Below are 21,560 nucleotides of genomic sequence, written 5' to 3'. Positions count from 1 at the left end.
ATCTTTAGGTCAATAAGTCAGGTGAGCGATACAGGGCCTTCATGGCCCTCTTGTTTTTTTTTTATTGGTCAATTTCCCTTAGAGTTATTGCCCTTGATTTAATGAAAAATGTCCGTCCGCAGCCATTTCTAGGTAACTATCTGGTAGAATTTCCTAAAACTTGAAATAAACATGCACCAACATACTGCGATGATGCCCGTCAAGTTTTTTTTTGATTGGTCATTTTCCCTTGAAAGTTATTGCCCTCGATTTAATAAAAAATCATTTCTTAGTAATAAGCTGGCAGAATTTCATGAAACTTGAAATAAATATGAACCAACATACCTCAATGTTGCCTGTCATTTTTTTTTCAATTGGTCAATTTTCCTTAGAGTAATTGTTTAAAAATCTACAGATTTGTACATAACAAGCCAACCAATTGGTAGAATTTCATTAAACTTCTTTCTTTCTTTTCTATGAACATTTATTATAAACATGTGAAGTTTGTACCCACACCTGGTCACCACCTTGCCTTGGTCACACCCCTTCCCCCGCCCCCCAAAAAAAATAAATCTTTTTATTATTATTTCTTCTCAAACCTTCCAAGACTATTTATCAGCATTCAGAGTTGTACCATTCCCCCACCTCACTCTCCACTCAGTCTTGCCTACCACCCCGATGCATCCCCATCTCCCACCCATTTTTTTAGCTCACCTGAGCACAAAGTGCTCAAAGGTGAGCTTTTATGATCGCCCTATGTCCGTCGTCGTCCGTCCTTTGTCGTCGTCAACAATTTGACTGTTAACACTCTAGAGGTCACAATTTTGGCCCAATCTGAATGAAACTTGGTCAGAGTGTTACTCTCAACTACGTCTTGGCTGAGTTTGATATTGGGTCATCTGGGGTCAAAAACTAGGTCACTAGGTCAAATCAAAGGAAAAGCTTGTTAACACTCTAGAGGTCACAATTTTGGCCCAATCTTAATGAAGCTTAGTCAGCATGTTACCCTCAATAAAATCTTGGACGAGTTTGATATTAGGTCATCTGGGGTCAAAAACTAGGTCACCAGGTCAAATCAAAGGAAAAGCTTGTTAACACTCTAGAGGTCACATTTTTGGCTGAACCTTAATGAAACTTGGTCAGAATGTTACCCGCAATAAAATCTTGGACAAGTTTGATATAGGGTCATCTGGGATAAAAGAAACTAGGTCACCAGGTCAAATCAAAAGAAAAGCTTGTTAACACTGTAGAGGCCACATTTATGACTGTATCTTCATGAAACCTGATCAGAATGTTAATCTTAATGATTTATAGGTCATTTTTAAATCTGGATCAGATGGGGTCAAAAACTAGGTCACTAGGTCAAATTAAAGGAAAAGCTTGCAAACACTTTAGAGGCCACATTTACAACTGTATCTTCATGAAACTTAGTCAGAATGTTAATCTTGATATTCTTTAGGTGAAGTTCAAATCTGGGTCATATGGGGTCCAAAACTAGGTCACCGGGTCAAATCAAGGAAAAGCTAGTGAACACTTTAGATGCCACATTTATGACCATATCTTAATGAAACTTAGTCAGAATGTAAATCTTGATGATCTATAGGTCATCTTCAAATCTAGGTCAGGTGGGGTAAAAAACTAGATCACTAGGTCAAATCAAAGGAAAAGCTTGTTAACACTGTAGAGGCCACATCAATGACTGTATATTCATGAAACTTGGTCAGATTGTTAATCATAATGATCTTTAGGTCAAGTTCGGATCTGGGTCATGCGGGGTCAAAATCTAGGTCACCAGATCAAATCAAAGGAAAAGCTTGTTAACAGTCTAGAGGTTATATTTATGACTGTATCTTCATGAAACTTCAGAATGTTAATTTTGATGATCTTTAGGTCAAATTCGAATCTGGGTCATGTGGGGTAAAAAACTAGGTCACCGAGTCAAATCAAAGGAAAAGCTAGTTATCACTTTTAAAGTCACATTTATGACCATATCTTAATGAAACTTGGTCAGAATGTTAATCTTGATGATCTTTAGGTCAATAGGTCAGGTGAGCGATACAGGGCCTTTATGGCCCTTTTGTTTTTATCAATTTTAATTTTCCATCAATATTTATAATCAACATGTGAAATTTTGTACTCTTACCTGGGCCCCCCCCCCCCCCCCCACCACCAGAAATAGAAATAAAAGACATTCATTCATTTTCTGTTAAAATGATTTTGACTTCTGAAATTATTTGCTTCTTAGTAACATCCTTGCCAGATATATATTTTTTGCCATTACTCACCACAAGCCCTTTTGGTGGGGGATACCAGTTCGTCGAATTTGCTTGTTCAGCTTGAAAAGATATCTCTGTACTTAATTTCTTAACTTATATATGTAGCTTTTAATGATATTCCTTGTTTACATGTTGTATTGTATAATTGATGTACTGTTTTACATGGAATGGAAAATAACAGGGTTATCACTAGATAACTCAAAAAAAAAAAAAAAAACTGTCAAAAGTCATAATTCATGACTATTTGATCAGATCTGATGCAGTGGATCATGTTTTCTGTAAATATGAAGTCACAGCTACAAACTCATATAGTACTCGTTCGGGTGTTAGTAGTGGAACTTTAATAAAATTCTTCATTGTAAACAATATTTGTAATTTATACCATCAACAGTTTTTGAGGCTGATTAATAAACTCCCAACCTACAGCAAATATCTTTCTTGTTTTGTTGCAGTCCTGCATTGTCTTTAATTACACAATTATCTTTTGTGTCTTTTATTTTTACAGGAGGTCCAAGGTTCCTTAGAAGAAAATCTACCACTGCTACTGCGCGAATCTCCACACATGGTAAATGTTTCTAAGTCATATTTCAAAAAGAAAAGTGCAGTATTGATATATCTCAAAATCCCAGTCTTGTTTAATGTACCGTAATAGTACATGTATTTGTTAATACTGACTAGTTTGTACAGTGTCTTATTTAGGAAGAGGTATAATTGTCTTTGATGTATGGGACTATTTCTTTAAAAAAGACCATTTTACATTTATTAAATGAAGCCGTCTGTAATCCATTCATGTCAATAAGAATATTTATGTAGGAATTTATCTGAAGAAAAAGGTATGCAAAACAACCACAAATATTCTAAAATGGTTAAGTACTTATTACAATGAAGACTATGTAGGCACGAATGAACAAAAGTATATAAAAACCAATCAGTTTAATTGAATAGCTTGTAGAAGCTGTAGTTTGTTAAACAGTACAAGAATAAATAATGGGACATTCTGAAGATTGTAGGACATCCTTGCTAGAATTGTCAAATTCTTTTTCTTAGCTAAATTGGATCAATGTTTAGCAGTCCATAACACTGTTGTGTGCCAAAGAAAAAAAACAACAGATATTAAACTGCCATATTTTATGAAATATCCAATATTTTAATGTATAAAAGGCAGAGCTGCATTGCTTTGATCACATATTTTTTATACTGAAATTTCAAATGCAAGTATGTATGCAGCATTGTTAAAATTATTGTACGCTGAACAATGAAGTTGTAAGGAGGGAGTATACTGGTTTCAGGTTGTCTGTCTGGCTGTCTGTAGACACAAGCTTGTGCGCACCATCTCTCCTCATCCCCTTGACACAATTTAATGAAACTTCATACAAGTGATCATTAACAACATAGTGCATGTTAGGTTCTTTCAGAAAAAAAATTGCAGTGTTATGGGACTTTGTTTTTTGTTACTTATACATAGAGTCTGCATATGCAGTTTTGTGTGTGCTAAATCTCCTGAACCTATACACAGTCAATTTAATGAAACCTCACACAGTAGTAATCCTAGTTGTGCATGGTGCATGTTAGGTTCTTTCAGAAAAAAAATCTGCACAGTTATGGGACTTTGTTTTTGTGTCCCCACATGAGTGGTGGGGGCATATAGATTTGCTCTTGTCCATCCGTCCGTCCTTCCGAGAATGTTGTGTCGTCCCCAGCTCCAAAAGTATTTAACATAGAGTCACAAAACTTTACAGGAGTGTTGGTCAGCATGTGTAGTTTTGCACCTGGGGTTTCGTGTCTGGATTCATTCAGTCATATAGGAGTTATGGCCCCTGACTTCGTAAAAATTGGTCATTTTAGTGTTGTGTCGCGCCTAGCTCCAAAAGTATTTGACGTAAAGTCACAAAACTTTACAGGAATGTTGGTCAGCATGTGTAGTTGTGCACCTGGGGTTTTGCGTCTGGATTCATTCAGTATTGTAGGAGTTATAGCCCCAGACCTAGGAAAAAATTGTCATTTTAATGTTTTGTAGCGCGTATCTCTGAGAATATTTTACCTACAGTCATTATTTCACTACACAAGACCAGACTTCTTGTCCAGACTTACTAAAAAAAAAAGTTTGTTAAACATGTATGTTAAAATGTACTTGACTTAGAATCATGAAACATTAGAGGATTGTTTTATAGCCTATGAAATGTTCTCTTTAGGATTTTACTCAGCTAGGCCAGAGTTATGGCCAGCTAAGTGAAAAATACACATAAGGTTTTTAAAAGTTTGTGTTACAAACATCTTAAAAATACATCTATACTAAATTTCACCTCCATGTGATATCATTGATTTCATAGATAATGACATTGATATGACATATTTATATGCTATTGACAGAGCAGATTTGTGTGTTTTAAGTTCTCTCCCGCAGAAGGTGGAGGGATATTGTTTTGGTGTTGTTTCTGCATGTGTCCAGCTGTAAATGCCTATAATTCAGCATATAGTATTTCCCCCTTGACCCAGTAAGAGCAGAGTTTTTCCCCTTGATTTGTTAAAACAAATTGAAAATTCTTTTAATTCAAAAAGTATTTTAGCTAGATTCACCAAACCTCACATAATTATTAATTAGCTCATGACGTTTCTCATCTCTACTATTATTCGCACTGACCAAATAAAAGCAAAGTTTTTCCCCTTGATTTGATAAAAAAAAATAATATACTTATATTTCAAAAAGTATTTTAACTAGAATCACCAAACCTCAAATAATTATTAATTACTGACTTGTATTTTAATCCTTGACCCAGTAAAAGCAAAGTATTCCCCCATCATCTGGTAAAAAATAGGAATTTTGTCTGTATCTAAATAACCTGTTGATTGATCTTCATAAAACTTTACACAAATGTTCATCACTACAGGATGGTGGTGCATGCGCAATTACGTCAGGATCACTGTATTAATTCCAGAGTTATTGCCCTGTAATTGTTTTCAATCTATTACTTCCCACACAACAAAGTAATCCTTAGACGGATCTTTATGAAATGTAAGACAGATATGGATCACTATAGGGCGATGGTGCATGCACATCTTTCATCAGGATCTTATCAATAACTGCAAAGTTATTACCCTTTAATTGTTTTAAAATTTATTAATCCCACAAAATAAAGTAACCCACGGATCTTCATGAAACTTACTACAAATATAGATCACTATAGGGCAGAGTTTTTCCCCTTGTTTTGGTAAAAAAAGGAACCAACAAATCATTGCACAGTCTTTTGTACATAACGTGTGTGTATCTGGAAATAATATATCTTTTGAAATATATTCACAAAACAACCTATTTGGCTGGGGGTATAAATTCACTGAATTTGCTTGTTGAATTTTAATTGCATATGAACTCATTTTATACATATTCAGAAAACATTTGCCATTGTTTTTTTTTCACAGATTGCTGAACATGAAGGATATGATGAAAACTCTTTGGTAGGAATGAATATTGCAGATATTTCAAAGGACGAGAACATAGACATTATGATTATGGGCTATATAGCTTTACTACTAAAGATTAAGTTTAGGTGCCTTGTAGGGATGTTACCTCCAGTATATTTGTATGAAATCTCGACTGGAGCCACTAGTTCGATATCAAAAGTTGAAAGAGGCACAAATGCTGTGCAGATACACTACATAGAAAATCATTATGTAGTATCTGCACAATTTAATGGAACTTTATATGTATATGACAGTTTAAAGGACGAAAAACATTTAACTCTGCTGCACCTCCAGTTAAATCTCTTGTATGAGGATGTAGACATGGCAGAAGTAGAGCATGTTCAGCTTCAGTCACAAGAGAACACAAGGTTGTGTGGATGTTTTGCTGCAGCAAATACCTATAAACTGCTGAAGCTACAGCAGGATAATTCCATACCTGAACCAACTGAGTTCATTATGTCAGAGATGAGGCCACACCTTCAGTCTTGTTTAGAAGAGGAGAAGATGCGACCATTTCCTGAGATGACATCCTCCTTACCAAGTACAGATGATTCTCTTGCTGAAGTTGGAGATATAGATTTAAGGAGTACTAATCCTGATCAGGAAACTGTAAGTATTGCTTTGGATGCAATAGAACCTTGCAGTATTAGCTTCAAATATTGTAAAGCTTTTTAACATATTAAGACACTAGAAAAGATCTTAGGTTTATGTCTATTACACCTACAATAATTGCCTAAGCTTGAAAAATATTTCAACTATTCTTGATGATTTTAGGGCAGAGGTCACGTCTACCAAAATTACATTGATTTGTTCAAAAGTCATGGGCATATTTAGCTTGTCTTATATAAAAGAAATCTACAAATTATTATTACCACTTGATTTTTAGACCTACTAGGTCAGTAGGTCTAAAAATAGAAAAACCTTGTGACCTCTCTAGAGGCCATACTTTTCAAGGATCTTCATAAAAATGAGCCAGAATGTTCACCTTGATGATATCTAGGTCAAGTTCGAAACTTGGTCACATGTTATCAATAACTAGGTCAGTAGGTCAAATAATAAAAGAACCTTGTGACCTCTCTAAGAGGCCATATTTTTTTCGTGGGATCTGTATGAAAGTTGGTCTGAATGTTCATCTTGATGATATCTAGGTCAAGTTCGAAACTGGGTCATCTGCAGTAAAAAACTAGGTCAGTAGGTCTAAAAATAGAAAAACCTTGTGACCTCTCTAGAGGACATACTTTTGAATGGATCTTCATGAAAATAGGTCAGAATGTTCACCTTGATGATATCTAGGTCAAGTTCGAAACTGGGTCATGTGCCGTCAATAACTAGGTCAGTAGGTCAAATAATAAAAAACCTTGCGACCTCTAGAGGCCATATTTTTCAATGGATCTTCATGAAAATTGGTTAGAATTTTTATCTTGATGATATCTAGGTCAGATTCAACACTGGGTCACATGAGCTCAAAAACAAGGTCACAATGTCAAATAATAGTTTTAAATACTCGGTTTAAAACTGGGTCTTGCGGGGACAGGTGAGCGTTTCAGGTCCATCATGGTTCTCTTGTTCTTGTTCCTGTCCTTTGGGCTTCAACAGTCAAGTTCTTAAATTTTGCTCCCATCCTCTGATGTAACCCTTCGGGCATATATTGCCCCGCTTGGCGTCGCTCTTGTTTGTACTAGGACATAGTCACTTAGATGTCACAGGGTCAAGATCAAACTAATGATATAAATAAGGCATTACATATGGCAGTGACACATCTATGTTTGTTGTATCTGTACTTCTGAATAGCTTGATTGGATGCAGTCATATGATAATTATATGTATTATAGAACATGACCCTTTTCTAAGCAGAACATATTGGTGTGATGCAAAGTTTGAAAACATGGTTGTCATGGAATTTCTACATTTCTTTTCTCATACTGTACCATTAAGACTCATTTCTCACAACTTAAGGATTTGTTTTACTTCTGTTGGAGTAAAACTGTGAAGTCTTTTAATTTCATGGGCATGAAATTTCATGGCTTCGGCCAAGACGGCTATATATTGGGATATGAGTTAAGAAATTTCAACTTTTGAAGATAAAATGAATGGATAATGATTTTTCTTAAGGTTTTATATTATAGGATGATGCAACAACAAAATCCATGATAATAATTAGTCCCCAATAAATATTACTAATTTCACAGTAAAGGTTACTGGTTTTATATTTCAGGATCGAAATGCTCCTGAACAGCTGCCTGTTCTGCCATTTTTGGAAGAAAATGAGAGCCAGAATATATGTAGGTTACCCGCTGGAGGTGGTCAAGTCTCCAAGAGGATTTTTAGCAATTTGATTCTGGATTGTACAACAACAGAGCCTGATGAGAAAATTTTGAAAGACTTAGATACTTATCTCCATAGTAATAATATTGTTATTTCCCGATGTGTTGCGATAAACCTGTGTACTACAGGTGTTTCAAACAAAAGCAAAAATGCAGTTACAGGGTACTTAGAAAGAAGAAAATTAGAAGGAAAAAATTATACACTTATTCTGAGAAATGCTTATTCATCAGTTTTTATATCTGGTTATCTTGCTTTAAAAGAAGCGAAGGGAATAGAATCATCATTCGTTATTACTGAAGGAAAGAAGTGTCGTGTCATAAGCCCACTCCTTGATTTAGATTATTATGTTATGGTTTCATGGTCAGCTATAAGCAAGAATGCTAAAGATGAAACCTTTCCGTTTGAATCTTTTAAAGATATTGATGTAAACCAAAACAGAGCACCAGGTGAAATAACAGGTTCAGTTTATATGCCTAGAAATTCAAAATTGGGTGATTTCCTAAAGCACATTGATAAGAACATCACGGCTGTGGTCCTTGTTGATGGGGATAACTGTCCAAAAATCTCTCTATACTATCAACCAAAGAATACTAGTATGTGCTTCTTGTTTTTTAATAAAAGAACACTAGAATGTAACCAGTCAAAATTCCTTTTTAGTAAGGGTAACAAAAATGTCAAGATTGCACCTGTTAGTATAAAGGAGAAGGAGGCAGCTGATAATGACATTATCAAAGTTTTGATGTACTTACAAGTCAAAAATGATTGTATCACTAAATATGTAGTAAGTAATGATAATGTTTTCAAATCCTTATTGGCTCCAAAAGAAGTTTCTGCACAAAATAAACTAGGGGCAGTCCGACCTAAAACTAATAAAGATAAAAAGGTACAAACTGATAAAGATAAAAAGGTACAAACTAATAAAGATAAAAAGGTACAAACTGATAAAGATAAAAAGGTACAAACTAATAAAGATAAAAAGGTACAAACTAATAAAGATGAAGAGTTACAAACTAATAAAGATAAAAAGGTACAAAATAATAAAGTTGAAGAGGTACAAACTAATAAAGATAAAAAGTTACAAACTAATAAAGATAAAAAGATACAAACTAATGAAGATGAACAGGTACAAACTAATAAAAATGAAGAAGTACAGACTAATAAAGATGAAAAGGTACAAACTAATAAAGATAAAAAGTTACAAATTAATAAAGATAAAAAGGTACAAACTAATGAAGATAAAGAGGTACAAACTAATAAAGATAAAAAGTTACAAAATAATAAAGTTGAAGAGGTACAAACTAATAAAGATAAAAAGTTACAAATTAATAAAGATAAAAAGGTACAAACTAATGAAGATAAAGAGGTACAAACTAATAAAGATAAAAAGTTACAAAATAATAAAGTTGAAGAGGTACAAACTAATAAAGATAAAAAGTTACAAACTAATAAAGATAAAAAGGTACAAACTAATGAAGATGAAGAGGTACAAACTAATAAAGATGAAGAAGTACAGACTAATAAATATAAAAAGGTACAAACTAATAAAGATAAAAAGGTACAAAATAATAAAGTTGTAGAGGTACAAACTAATAAAGATAAAAAGGTACAAAATAATAAAGATGAAAAGGTACAAACTAATAAAGATAAAAAGGTACAAAATAATAAAGTTGAAGAGGTACAAACTAATAAAGATAAAAAGTTACAAACTAATAAAGATAAAAAGGTACAAAATAATAAAGTTGAAGAGGTACAAACTAATAAAGATAAAAAGTTACAAACTAATAAAGATAAAAAGATACAAACTAATAAAGATGAAGAGGTACAAACTAATAAAGATGAAGAAGTACAGACTAATAAAAATGAAAAGGTACAAACTAATAAAGATAAAAAGTTACAAACTAATAAAGATAAAAAGGTACAAAATAATAAAGTTGAAGAGGTACAAACTAATAAAGATAAAAAGGTACAAACTAATAAAGATGAAGAGTTACAAACTAATAAAGATAAAAAGGTACAAAATAATAAAGTTGAAGAGGTACAAACTAATAAAGATAAAAAGTTACAAACTAATAAAGATAAAAAGATACAAACTAATGAAGATGAAGAGGTACAAACTAATAAAAATGAAGAAGTACAGACTAATAAAGATGAAAAGGTACAAACTAATAAAGATAAAAAGTTACAAACTAATAAAGATAAAAAGTTACAAATTAATAAAGATAAAAAGGTACAAACTAATGAAGATAAAGAGGTACAAACTAATAAAGATAAAAAGTTACAAAATAATAAAGTTGAAGAGGTACAAACTAATAAAGATAAAAAGTTACAAATTAATAAAGATAAAAAGGTACAAACTAATGAAGATAAAGAGGTACAAACTAATAAAGATAAAAAGTTACAAAATAATAAAGTTGAAGAGGTACAAACTAATAAAGATAAAAAGTTACAAACTAATAAAGATAAAAAGGTACAAACTAATGAAGATGAAGAGGTACAAACTAATAAAGATGAAGAAGTACAGACTAATAAATATGAAAAGGTACAAACTAATAAAGATAAAAAGGTACAAAATAATAAAGTTGTAGAGGTACAAACTAATAAAGATAAAAAGGTACAAAATAATAAAGATGAAAAGGTACAAACTAATAAAGATAAAAAGGTACAAAATAATAAAGTTGAAGAGGTACAAACTAATAAAGATAAAAAGTTACAAACTAATAAAGATAAAAAGGTACAAAATAATAAAGTTGAAGAGGTACAAACTAATAAAGATAAAAAGTTACAAACTAATAAAGATAAAAAGATACAAACTAATAAAGATGAAGAGGTACAAACTAATAAAGATGAAGAAGTACAGACTAATAAAAATGAAAAGGTACAAACTAATAAAGATAAAAAGTTACAAACTAATAAAGATAAAAAGGTACAAAATAATAAAGTTGAAGAGGTACAAACTAATAAAGATAAAAAGGTACAAAATAATAAAGATGAAAAGGTACAAACTAATAAAGATCAAAAGGTACAAAATAATAAAGTTGAAGAGGTACAAACTAATAAAGATAAAAAGTTACAAACTAATAAAGATAAAAAGGTACAACATAATAAAGTTGAAGAGGTACAAACTAATAAAGATAAAAAGTTACAAACTAATAAAGATAAAAAGGTACAAACTAACGAAGATGAAGAGGTACAAACTAATAAAGATGAAGAGGTACAGACTAATAAAGATGAAAAGTTACAAACTAATAAAGATAAAAAGGTACAAACTAATAAAGATGAAAAGGTACAAACTAATAAAGATAAAAAGGTACAAACTAATGAAGATGAAGAGGTACAAACTAATAAAGATGAAGAAGTACAGACTAATAAAGATGAAAAGGTACAAAGTAATAAAGATAAAAATGTACAAAATAATAAAGTTGAAGAGATACAAACTAATAAAGATAAAAAGGTACAAAATAATAAAGATGAAAAGGTACAAACTAATGAAGATAAAAAGGTACAAAATAATAAAGTTGAAGAGGTACAAACTAATAAAGATAAAAAGTTACAAACTAATAAAGATAAAAAGGTACAAAATAATAAAGTTGAAGAGGTACAAACTAATAAAGATAAAAAGTTACAAACTAATAAAGATAAAAAGGTACAAACTAATGAAGATGAAGAGGTACAAACTAATAAAGATGAAGAAGTACAGACTGATAAAGATGAAAAGGTACAAACTAATAAAGATAAAAAGTTACAAAATAATAAAGTTGAAGAGGTACAAACTAATAAAGATAAAAAGTTACAAAATAATAAAGATGAAAAGGTACAAACTATTAAAGATAAAAAGGTACAAAATAATAAAGTTGAAGAGGTACAAACTAATAAAGATAAAAAGTTACAAACTAATAAAGATAAAAAGGTACAAAATAATAAAGTTGAAGAGGTACAAACTAATAAAGATAAAAAGTTACAAACTAATAAAGATAAAAAGGTACAAACTAATGAAGATGAAGAGGTACAGACTAATAAAGATGAAGAAGTACAAAATAATAAAGTTGAAGAGGTACAAACTAATAAAGATAAAAAGTTACAAACTAATAAAGATAAAAAGGTAAAAACTAACGAAGATGAAGAGGTACAAACTAATAAAGATGAAGAAGTACAGACTAATAAAGATGAAAAGGTACAAACTAATAAAGATGAAGAGTTACAAACTAATAAAGATAAAAAGCAACAAAATAATAAAGATAAAAAGTTACAAACTAATAAAGATAAAAAGGTACAAACTAATGAAGATGAAGAGGTACAGACTAATAAAGATGAAGAGGTACAAACTAATAAAGATGAAGAAGTACAGACTAATAAAGATGAAAAGGTACAAACTAATAAAGATAAAAAGTTACAAATTAATAAAGATAAAAAGTTACAAACTATTGTAGATAAAGAGGTACAAACTAATAAAGATAAAAAGGTACAAAATAATAAAGTTGAAGAGGTACAAACTAATAAAGATAAAAAGGTACAAAATAATAAAGATGAAAAGGTACAAACTAATAAAGATAAAAAGGTACAAAATAATAAAGTTGAAGAGGTACAAACTAATAAAGATAAAAAGTTACAAACTAATAAAGATAAAAAGGTACAAAATAATAAAGTTGAAGAGGTACAAACTAATAAAGATAAAAAGTTACAAACTAATAAAGATAAAAAGGTACAAACTAACGAAGATGAAAAGGTACAAACTAATAAAGATGAAGAAGTACAGACTAATAAAGATGAAAAGGTACAAACTAATAAAGATAAAAAGTTACAAACTAATAAAGATAAAAAGGTACAAACTAACGAAGATGAAAAGGTACAAACTAATAAAGATGAAGATGTACAGACTAATAAAGATGAAAAGGTACAAACTAATAAAGATAAAAAGTTACAAACTAATAAAGATAAAAAGGTACAAAATAATAAAGTTGAAGAGGTACAAACTAATAAAGATAAAAAGTTACAAAATAATAAAGATGAAAAGGTACAAACTATTAAAGATAAAAAGGTACAAAATAATAAAGTTGAAGAGGTACAAACTAATAAAGATAAAAAGTTACAAACTAATAAAGATAAAAAGTTACAAAATAATAAAGTTGAAGAGGTACAAACTAATAAAGATAAAAAGTTACAAACTAATAAAGATAAAAAGGTACAAACTAATGAAGATGAAGAGGTACAGACTAATAAAGATGAAGAAGTACAGACTAATAAAGATGAAAAGGTACAAACTAATAAAGATAAAAAGTTACAAACTAATATAGATAAAAAGGTACAAACTAACGAAGATGAAGAGGTACAGACTAATAAAGATGAAGAAGTACAGACTAATAAAGATGAAAAGGTACAAACTAATAAAGATGAAAAGTCACAAAGTAATAAGGATAAAAAGGTACAAACTAATAAGGATAAAAAGTTACAAACTAATAAAGATAAAAAGGTACAAACTAATAAAGATGAAGAGGTACTACGTAATCAAGATAAAAAGGAACTGTTATTTGAAACCACCCCTGACATGAAAATAAAGATTATAAAGCCTAATGATTTTGTTCAGTTGAGTACTCTCTTTCATCTCCCAGATAATACTAAACCCAGTTGGATCAACATTGGATTTTGGTTGAAAATGGAAGTTTTTTTAGATGTCGGATTCTGACGTCGATTCAGTGTCGGTTTTCTGATGTTGGTTAGGTGTCATATTTTTGATGTTGATCAGATGTTGGTTTTCTTTCAAAGAACCAACATTAATCATTTCATCTTTATTAATAATCATCCCCCGCCGATGAAATCGGGAGGGGGGTATTGAAATGGCATTGTCCGTCCGTCTGCAGCCATTCCTCAGTAACTACTTGGTAGAATTTCATGAAACTTCAAATAAACATGAACCAACATACTGCGATGATACCCGTCAAGTTTTTTTTTTGGATTGGTCAATTTCCCTTAGAGTTATTGCCCTTGATTTAATGAAAAATGTCCATCTGCCGCCATTTCTCAGTAACTAGCAGGTAGAATTTCATCAAACTTGAAATAGACATGAACCAAGATACTGCGATGATGCCCTTTAAGTTTTTATTTTCGATTGGTCAATTTCCCTTAGAGTTATTGCCCTTGATTTAATGAAAAATGCACAAAAATGTCCGTCCACAGTCATTTCTCAGTAACTAGCAGGTAGAATTTTATCAAACTTGAAGTAAATATGAGCCAACATACTGCAATTATGCCTATCAAGTTTTTTTTTTTATTGGTCAATTTCCCTTAGAGTTATTGCTTTTGATTTAATGAAAAATACACGTCTGCAGCCATTTCTCAGTAACAAGTTTGTAGAATTTCATGAAACTTGAAATAAATATGAACCAACATACTTTGATGATGCCCGTCATTTTCTTTTTTTATTGGTCAATTTTCCATACAGTTATTGCCATTTAATTGTTTAAAAATCCACAGATTTGTACATAACAAATCAACCAATTAGAAGAATTTCATTAAACTTCTTTCATTCTTTTCCATGAACATTTATTATAAACATGTGAAGTTGTGTACCCACCTGGTCGCCAGCTTGCCTTGGTGCCTCTAATTAATAAGAATAAGAGCTCTTTCAATATTCCAGCTGTTGTACACTCAGTTGAGCGAGATACTACTGGTAACTGTCTATTCTTAGATGTTAGTTATGATGGGAAAAGATTTACTTTATGTAATATTTATGGTCCAAATGCTGACAAACCTAGTTTCTATTCTGATGTATTTAATCGTATAGATACAATCGGTAATGATTCGTACATTGTTTGTGGAGACTATAACCTTGTATTAGATGTTGACAAAGATTATATGAATTACACATCTGTTGATAATAATAGAAAAGCTAGAGAAAAAATCTGTACAATTATAAGGGAACGATATTTAGTTGATACATTTAGAATTATTAATGGTGATGAAAAATGTTTTACTTGGAGGCTGATGAATTCTACACAGCAAGGTAGACTTGACTTTTTTCTAACATCAGAAAACTTGCTGTCAAAAATTAAGGAGTCTTCTATTAGAATCTCTTACCAGTCTGATCATTCTGTTGTATGTTTAGAATTGGTATTCAATGAGATTGAACATGGTAAACCTCTATGGAAATTTAATAATTCATTGCTGTATGACAGAAATTATTTAGAGTGTATAAATGATAAAATTGATGAGGTTAAAAAGCAGTACTGTTTACCTGTATATTGTTTAGAGAATGTACTATAACCGGGGTCCATTTTTCTCGGGTTTTTTAGCTATTATTTAACAAGTGGTAGAGTTCTAATATTCTTTTATTCCATTGTAAATAATATATCACTTTTCAATAATTTCAATTCATAGTACATAATGATTATTATTCTCAAAGTTTCCAAAGTATTATTTGCCTAAAATCTTAAAATATCAATTTTGACTAATTTTGACTGTCTGGTGCCTAAAACAAAAACCTAAATCTAACTCAAACTCCAAACTGACTTCTTTCAACTTTCCCTCCAAACTCTGCAACATTTTCATTCACGCCCACTTCATACTTCAACCAATCACATCACACATGCATCATATTTCAACCAATCATATCACACATGCATACATTAAAACTTGACCAGTACTTGTCTACTCCAGTGGCTTATTACTTTCTGATACTAATTAACACTTACTAATTAAATTATTACCATATCAAATTCTGTCTGGAATATCTTTTGAAGTAGCAGACCAAATCAAATGCACATATGTTTAGCTATAATTATTTCTAGATAAGTAATAAACTGTAGAAAGGTAAGGGCACTCTGATAAAATAATGACTTAATGTTATTTTAATGATTTTCATAATAAAAATATATCTAAAATCTAGAACTGGTCACAGTACTTAATATAGACAGCAATGATATTCAGTTTGTTATAAATGATCAGTTATTTCTGGAAACTTTGTTAATGGAAATTAGGGGAAAAACCATTGCATACTCGAGTTATAAGAAGAAACAGAGAGTTTCACGTGAAAAATTTTTAGTAAACAAAATAGAAAATATAGAAAAGAACTTAGATGAGAATAACAAAGAAGAATTATTGAATTTACAAAATGAATTGCAAATAAAAAGAGCAGAAAATATGAAAGGATATGTAATAAGATCAAGAGCAAAGTTCATAGATGAGGGTGAAAAGCCTTCAAGTTATTTCTGTAATCTAGAGAAACAGTATTGTACAAGCAAAGTTATCCCATTTATAGAAAAAGAAGATGGTACTGTGCTGTCAAATCAGTCAGATATTTTAAATGAAGCTTGTTCTTTTTATAAAAATATGTATTCTAAAAATGTTTTAGAAAGGTTGTATGATATAGAAAATGACTTAAAAGATATTTCTGTTAAGAAGTTGTCTAGAGAAGAAGCAGATAGTTTAGAAGGTCTATTAACTTATAGTGAAATGCTCAACACCCTGAAAAAAATGAAAAATGAAAAGTCTCCAGGTTCAGATGGATTTACTGTAGAATTTTTAAAGTTTTTTTGGATGGTACTTGGTCATTTTGTTGTAAGATCTATTAATTATGCATTTACTATTGGTTCCCTATCTGTAACTCAAAAACAAGGAATAATAACATGTATCCCAAAAGAAAATAAGCCCAGAAATTTTTTAAAAAACCTCAGACCTCTTACATTGTTAAATGTTATCTATAAGTTAGCCTCTGGATCTATTGCAAATAGACTGAAGTCTGTATTACCAAAACTAATAAATCATAACCAGACTGGTTTTTTACAGGGTAGATACATAGGAGAAAATACTAGGCTACTGTATGATATAATGAAAATAACAGAAGAAAGAAAGATTCTTGGACTATTAATTACAGTAGATTATGAGAAAGCATTTGATACATTATCCTTTAATTTCATTGAAAAAGCTTTCAATTTTTTAATTTTGGAACCACATTCAAGGAATGGCTTAGATTGTTTCTACATAATACTAAGACTGCAGTACAACTCAATGGATTCCTATCAGATTTCTTCAAAGTAGAACGAGGCTGCCGACAAGGAGATCCAGTTAGTCCTTATATTTTTATATTGTGTGCCGAAATAATTGCTATTAAAATAAGAAATTCTGAGAAAATAAAAGGTATAACTATTGATGCTCAATTTGCTGATGATACTTCACTCTTGTTGGATGGCTCGGAAGAGTCTTTACATGCTACCCTAGATATGCTACATGAATTTTCATTTTATTCTGGTCTAAAAGTTAATTTTGAGAAGACTAATGTTATTTGGATAGGTGCATTGTGAAATACAGTACCCGATCTATAAAGACAAAGTACAAACTATCTTGGGGGTACTACAAGGTTTAAAGTACTTGATTTTTGATGTAGATCTTGATAATATGATAATGCTTAATTTCAATGATAAGTTAGAAAATGTTAAAAGGATATCCTACTGGAACAGAAGATTACTTACTCCTATTGGAAAAATTACTGTTGTAAAATCATTGTTAGTTCCTCTCTTTACAAATTTGTATATAATTTTGCCAACACCACCTAAAATGTTTATGGATAATTTAAACAAATTGTTATATGACTTTGTATGAATGGCCGATATAAAATAAAGCGCTCTGTTGTTGTCAAGAATTATGAAGAAGGAGGGCTAAAAATGGTGGATATTTATCAATATGAACATAGTATGAAAATGTCATGGATAGGAAAAGCTTTTTAATGGAACTGGAAAGTGTTATGTGTTGTTAAAATCAATATTTGACTTACATAGAATTGTTAATCTTGAAAATTTGTCATGCGAAAATATAATGAAAAGGCTAGGAAACAAACTCTGGTGTGATGTGTTAAGAAGTTTTATCTCTTATATGGATAAGATGCCTGTTGAAACTGTGGATGAACTTTTTGCAATGCCATTATTTTATAACAGCTGTTTTAAAATTGGTAACAAAGGTGTATTTGATAAAAGTATGTTTGATAGAGGTTTTAGATTTGTTAAAGATTTAATATCAGACACAGGTGAATTTGTAGATATATCTTTCTTAGAACAGTGTATTGGTAAAAGGTTAAATTTTGTATTTTATGAAGGTTTAAAAAGTACTATAAAGTCCTATTTAAGAACATGTAATATTAGAATAAGTGGTAATTGTAGTTGCTATGGACCTGTTGTCTCTTGTTATGTTTCAAAAGTTTTATTTTCAAATATGGCAAATATACGGTGGCATAGAGGGGACATAAGAAATATTTTATTTATCACGTGAGCACGTGTTAGCTATCACGTTCGCAAGTGTTAGCAAACATGTTCACACGTGATAGCTAACACGTTCGCATAGGAAATATTTTATTTATCACGTGCGCACGTGGTAGCAAACACATGCGAACGTCCTAATTAACACATGCGCACGTGGTAGCTAACACATGCGAACGTGATAGTTATCACGTGCGCATGTGTTAATTAGCATGTTCGCACGTGTTAGCTACCACGTGCGCACGTGATAAATAAAATATTTCCTATGTCCCCTCTATGCCACCGTACAAATAAGCGTGTGTATATGTACTGATTGCAAACAATGATATACTAGTCAAGTTAAATGGAACCAATGTTTTAATAATATTGAATGGAAGTATGCCTATAAATCTGTATTTCTCATGACAAGAGATTCTTACATTCAGTGGTTACAATTAAGAATACTGACCACAGAATTATTGGTACTAAGTCTCTGTTATATCATATGAATATTGTAACTGATAATCTTTGTACTTTTTGTAAAGAAGAGGAAGAAACAATTATACATCTGTTCTGGTCTTGTACTTGTATTCAAAATTTATTGCAAGAAGTGAAAAATGTTTTATTGAATAATGGAATAACTGTTCAAATAAGAGCAGAAGACTTTATTATAGGAAATTGTGAAAAAAGAATTGAAAAAATTTACGTTTTGTTCTTACAAATTAAGAAATATATTTTCGCTTGTAAAAGAAGAGATTGTACCAAGTTTTTATGGTTTAAAAGGTTATTTGAATTGTGCCTGGCAAGTATACAGAAGCACCAGTATAAAAGAAATAGAAAGAGATAACTGGGCAGTTGTACAGCTTTTTATTGTCAGTCCACATACTTAATCAAACATTTAATATTATAATCTGTTGCCATTAGACTAGTAAATTGTTTTTCAATTATTTTAGAATAATCAATACAGCTTAATCATTTCTTCTTTCTTTGTACTTCTTTTGTATGTTTCAGTAACCTGATAGTACTAATTAAAGAGTTTTTTTTCCCTTTTAAAGTAAGGTTGAACTAGGTTTTTCTAGAAAAAGACATGTACATGTTAATCTTTGAATGTTACATATGTTAAAAGTAGGAGAAATCTTTGAATGTTAGATGTAATATGTGAATATTTTAATGTTGTATATGTTATATATTGAAATGTAAATTTTGTGATGAATAAATCGGAGTTTCTACTGTACATCATCTGACATTATAGTTTAAAATTTAGCGAAAATGAAAATTCTAGCTTAATAAACTTAACAGTTACATCCTGTAAAAATGAAATAGAAATTATGACTTTGTTTTAAACTTAAGTGTGTCCATTCAAGAATCGAGTTCATCATTGGAAAATATAATAATTTTTTGTTGCAAAATATTTCTAAAAAATCCGACATGTATCCAACGTCTCTTAGACGTCAACCACTGACGTCTGTTAGACGTTGTGGTTTCAGCATCTGTTTGACGTTGCATTTAGGTCGCCGCTGCTGGAAATGATGATAACCTAGTATTCATTAGACAATTTCATAGTCATTTTTAAAAGGCAAAATTTCCTTGCACTTGTGTATTTGCTTTATGTTTATTTTACTTTTCAGAGTGAATGTATAAAAGAAAATACTTCGATTTTTTTAATTATCTTGTGAAGCTTTGAATCTATATAAAAAGAATTTTAGACAAGCCAGTTTCCTTTGTATATTTCAGTCATATTTTATACCAAAGTATTTGACTTTATTGGTCCCCTACAAGTTGTAAACCAGAGTCGGGGACTATAGGATTACGCTTTTCCGTCTATCCGCCATTCCGTCTGTCCGTCAGCAAATTTCCTGTCAGTTCTATAACTCTGTCATTCATCAAGGAATTTTTAGCTCGACTATTCGAAGAATAAGTAGAGCTATCCTACTCACCACAGCGTCGGCGTTGGCGTCACACCTTGGTTAAGTTTTTCGTACCAGTCCATATTTTGACAAAGTCTTTTTTTTTGAGGTAAAGCTTTGAAACTTTCAACACTTGTTAACCATCACCATGTCCAGTTTTAGGCAAGAGTACATAACGCCATCAAGGATTTTGACTGAATTATGGCCCCTTTTAACTTAAAAATCTTGGTTAAGTTTTTCGCACCAGTTTATATTTTGTGTAAAGTGTTTGACATATGGCTTTGAAACTTTTATCACTTATTTATTGTAACAGTCTCTATCAGTAGGCAAGAGTACACAACTCTGTCAACTATTTTGGCTGAATTATGGCCCTTTTTGGACTTAAATATTGGTAAATTTTAGTACAAGTCGGCGTTTTGTCAAAACTATTTGACGTGTGGCTTTGAAACTTTGGACACTTGTTTATCATCATGATTTCCATCTATAGGCAAGAGTACATAACTGTCTCAACTATTTTGGCTGACTTATGCCCATTTTGACTTGGAAATTTGTTCAGTTTCAAATAGTGACAGGGTGAGCTTTTGTGATCTCCCTTCATTCGTCGTCCATCGTCCGTCCACAATTTCTTGTGAATACGATAGAGACCAATTTTAATTAAACTTGCACACAACTTGTATTGGCATATCTCAGTTCGTTTTGAAACTGGCCATATTTCTTCATGGGTTTCAGAGTTATGGCCCCTTAAAGGACCAAAATTTGCTATTTTTGGCTTCTGAACATGATAGAGACCACATTTTGCAATTGATTTTAATTATGTCTCGGAGACATACTGTTTTTGCCCTGTCCGTCCATCCGTAAGTCACACTTGATTTCCAATCAGTAACTGGAGAACCATATGACCTAGAATCTTCAAACTTCATAGGGTGGCAGGGCTTATCGAGTAGGCAACCACTATTGCTTTTGGGGTCACTCCTTCAAAGGTCAAGGTCACGGGCCTGAACATGGAAAACAATTTCCGATCAGTAACTTGAGAACTCCTTGACCAAGAATGTTGAAACTTCATAGGATGATTGGACATACAGAGTAGATGACCCCTATTGATTTTGGGTTTACTCCGTTAAAGGTCAAGGTCACAGGGGCCAGAACATGGAAAACCGTTTCAGGTCAGTAACTTGAGAACCACCTGACCCAGAATGTTGAAACTTCATAGGATGATTGTTCATGCAGAGCTCAGTTTGACCTTGACCTCATTTTGGACTTAGGTTGCTTTATATGGGCCATCTCTTGGTTAACCAAATGGGACCATTTCGTTTAGCATCAGTACCTATTACAAGAATGAATTGATACTAATACAGATGTAAACTGTGACCATTCCTCATCTTCAAACATCACCT

The 21,560-nt window shown here is 31.4% G+C and overlaps 1 protein-coding gene across 1 annotated transcript in view; it reads left to right on the top strand.

The window, feature by feature from the left end:
* Window positions 1–16,544, top strand: part of LOC128554667 (uncharacterized protein PF3D7_1120600-like) — a gene marked incomplete at its 3' end in the record, with an annotated part of 60,447 nt that extends 43,903 nt beyond the window's left edge. Inside the window, exons 9-15 of the mRNA XM_053535969.1 lie at window positions 2,761–2,820; window positions 5,673–6,323; window positions 7,930–8,803; window positions 9,701–13,050; window positions 13,219–13,660; window positions 14,671–15,165; window positions 16,384–16,544. Coding sequence (XP_053391944.1) covers window positions 2,761–2,820; window positions 5,673–6,323; window positions 7,930–8,803; window positions 9,701–13,050; window positions 13,219–13,660; window positions 14,671–15,165; window positions 16,384–16,544 — 6,033 coding nt within the window. The remainder of the gene's footprint in view (window positions 1–2,760; window positions 2,821–5,672; window positions 6,324–7,929; window positions 8,804–9,700; window positions 13,051–13,218; window positions 13,661–14,670; window positions 15,166–16,383) is intronic.
* Window positions 16,545–21,560: the final 5,016 nt, after the last annotated feature.

Source organism: Mercenaria mercenaria, unplaced genomic scaffold (assembly GCF_021730395.1).
Source record: "Mercenaria mercenaria strain notata unplaced genomic scaffold, MADL_Memer_1 contig_616, whole genome shotgun sequence".
NCBI lineage: Eukaryota > Metazoa > Mollusca > Bivalvia > Venerida > Veneridae > Mercenaria > Mercenaria mercenaria.
Note: the sequence above shows the minus strand (reverse complement) of the source record. Positions and strands in the feature narration are given on the sequence as shown.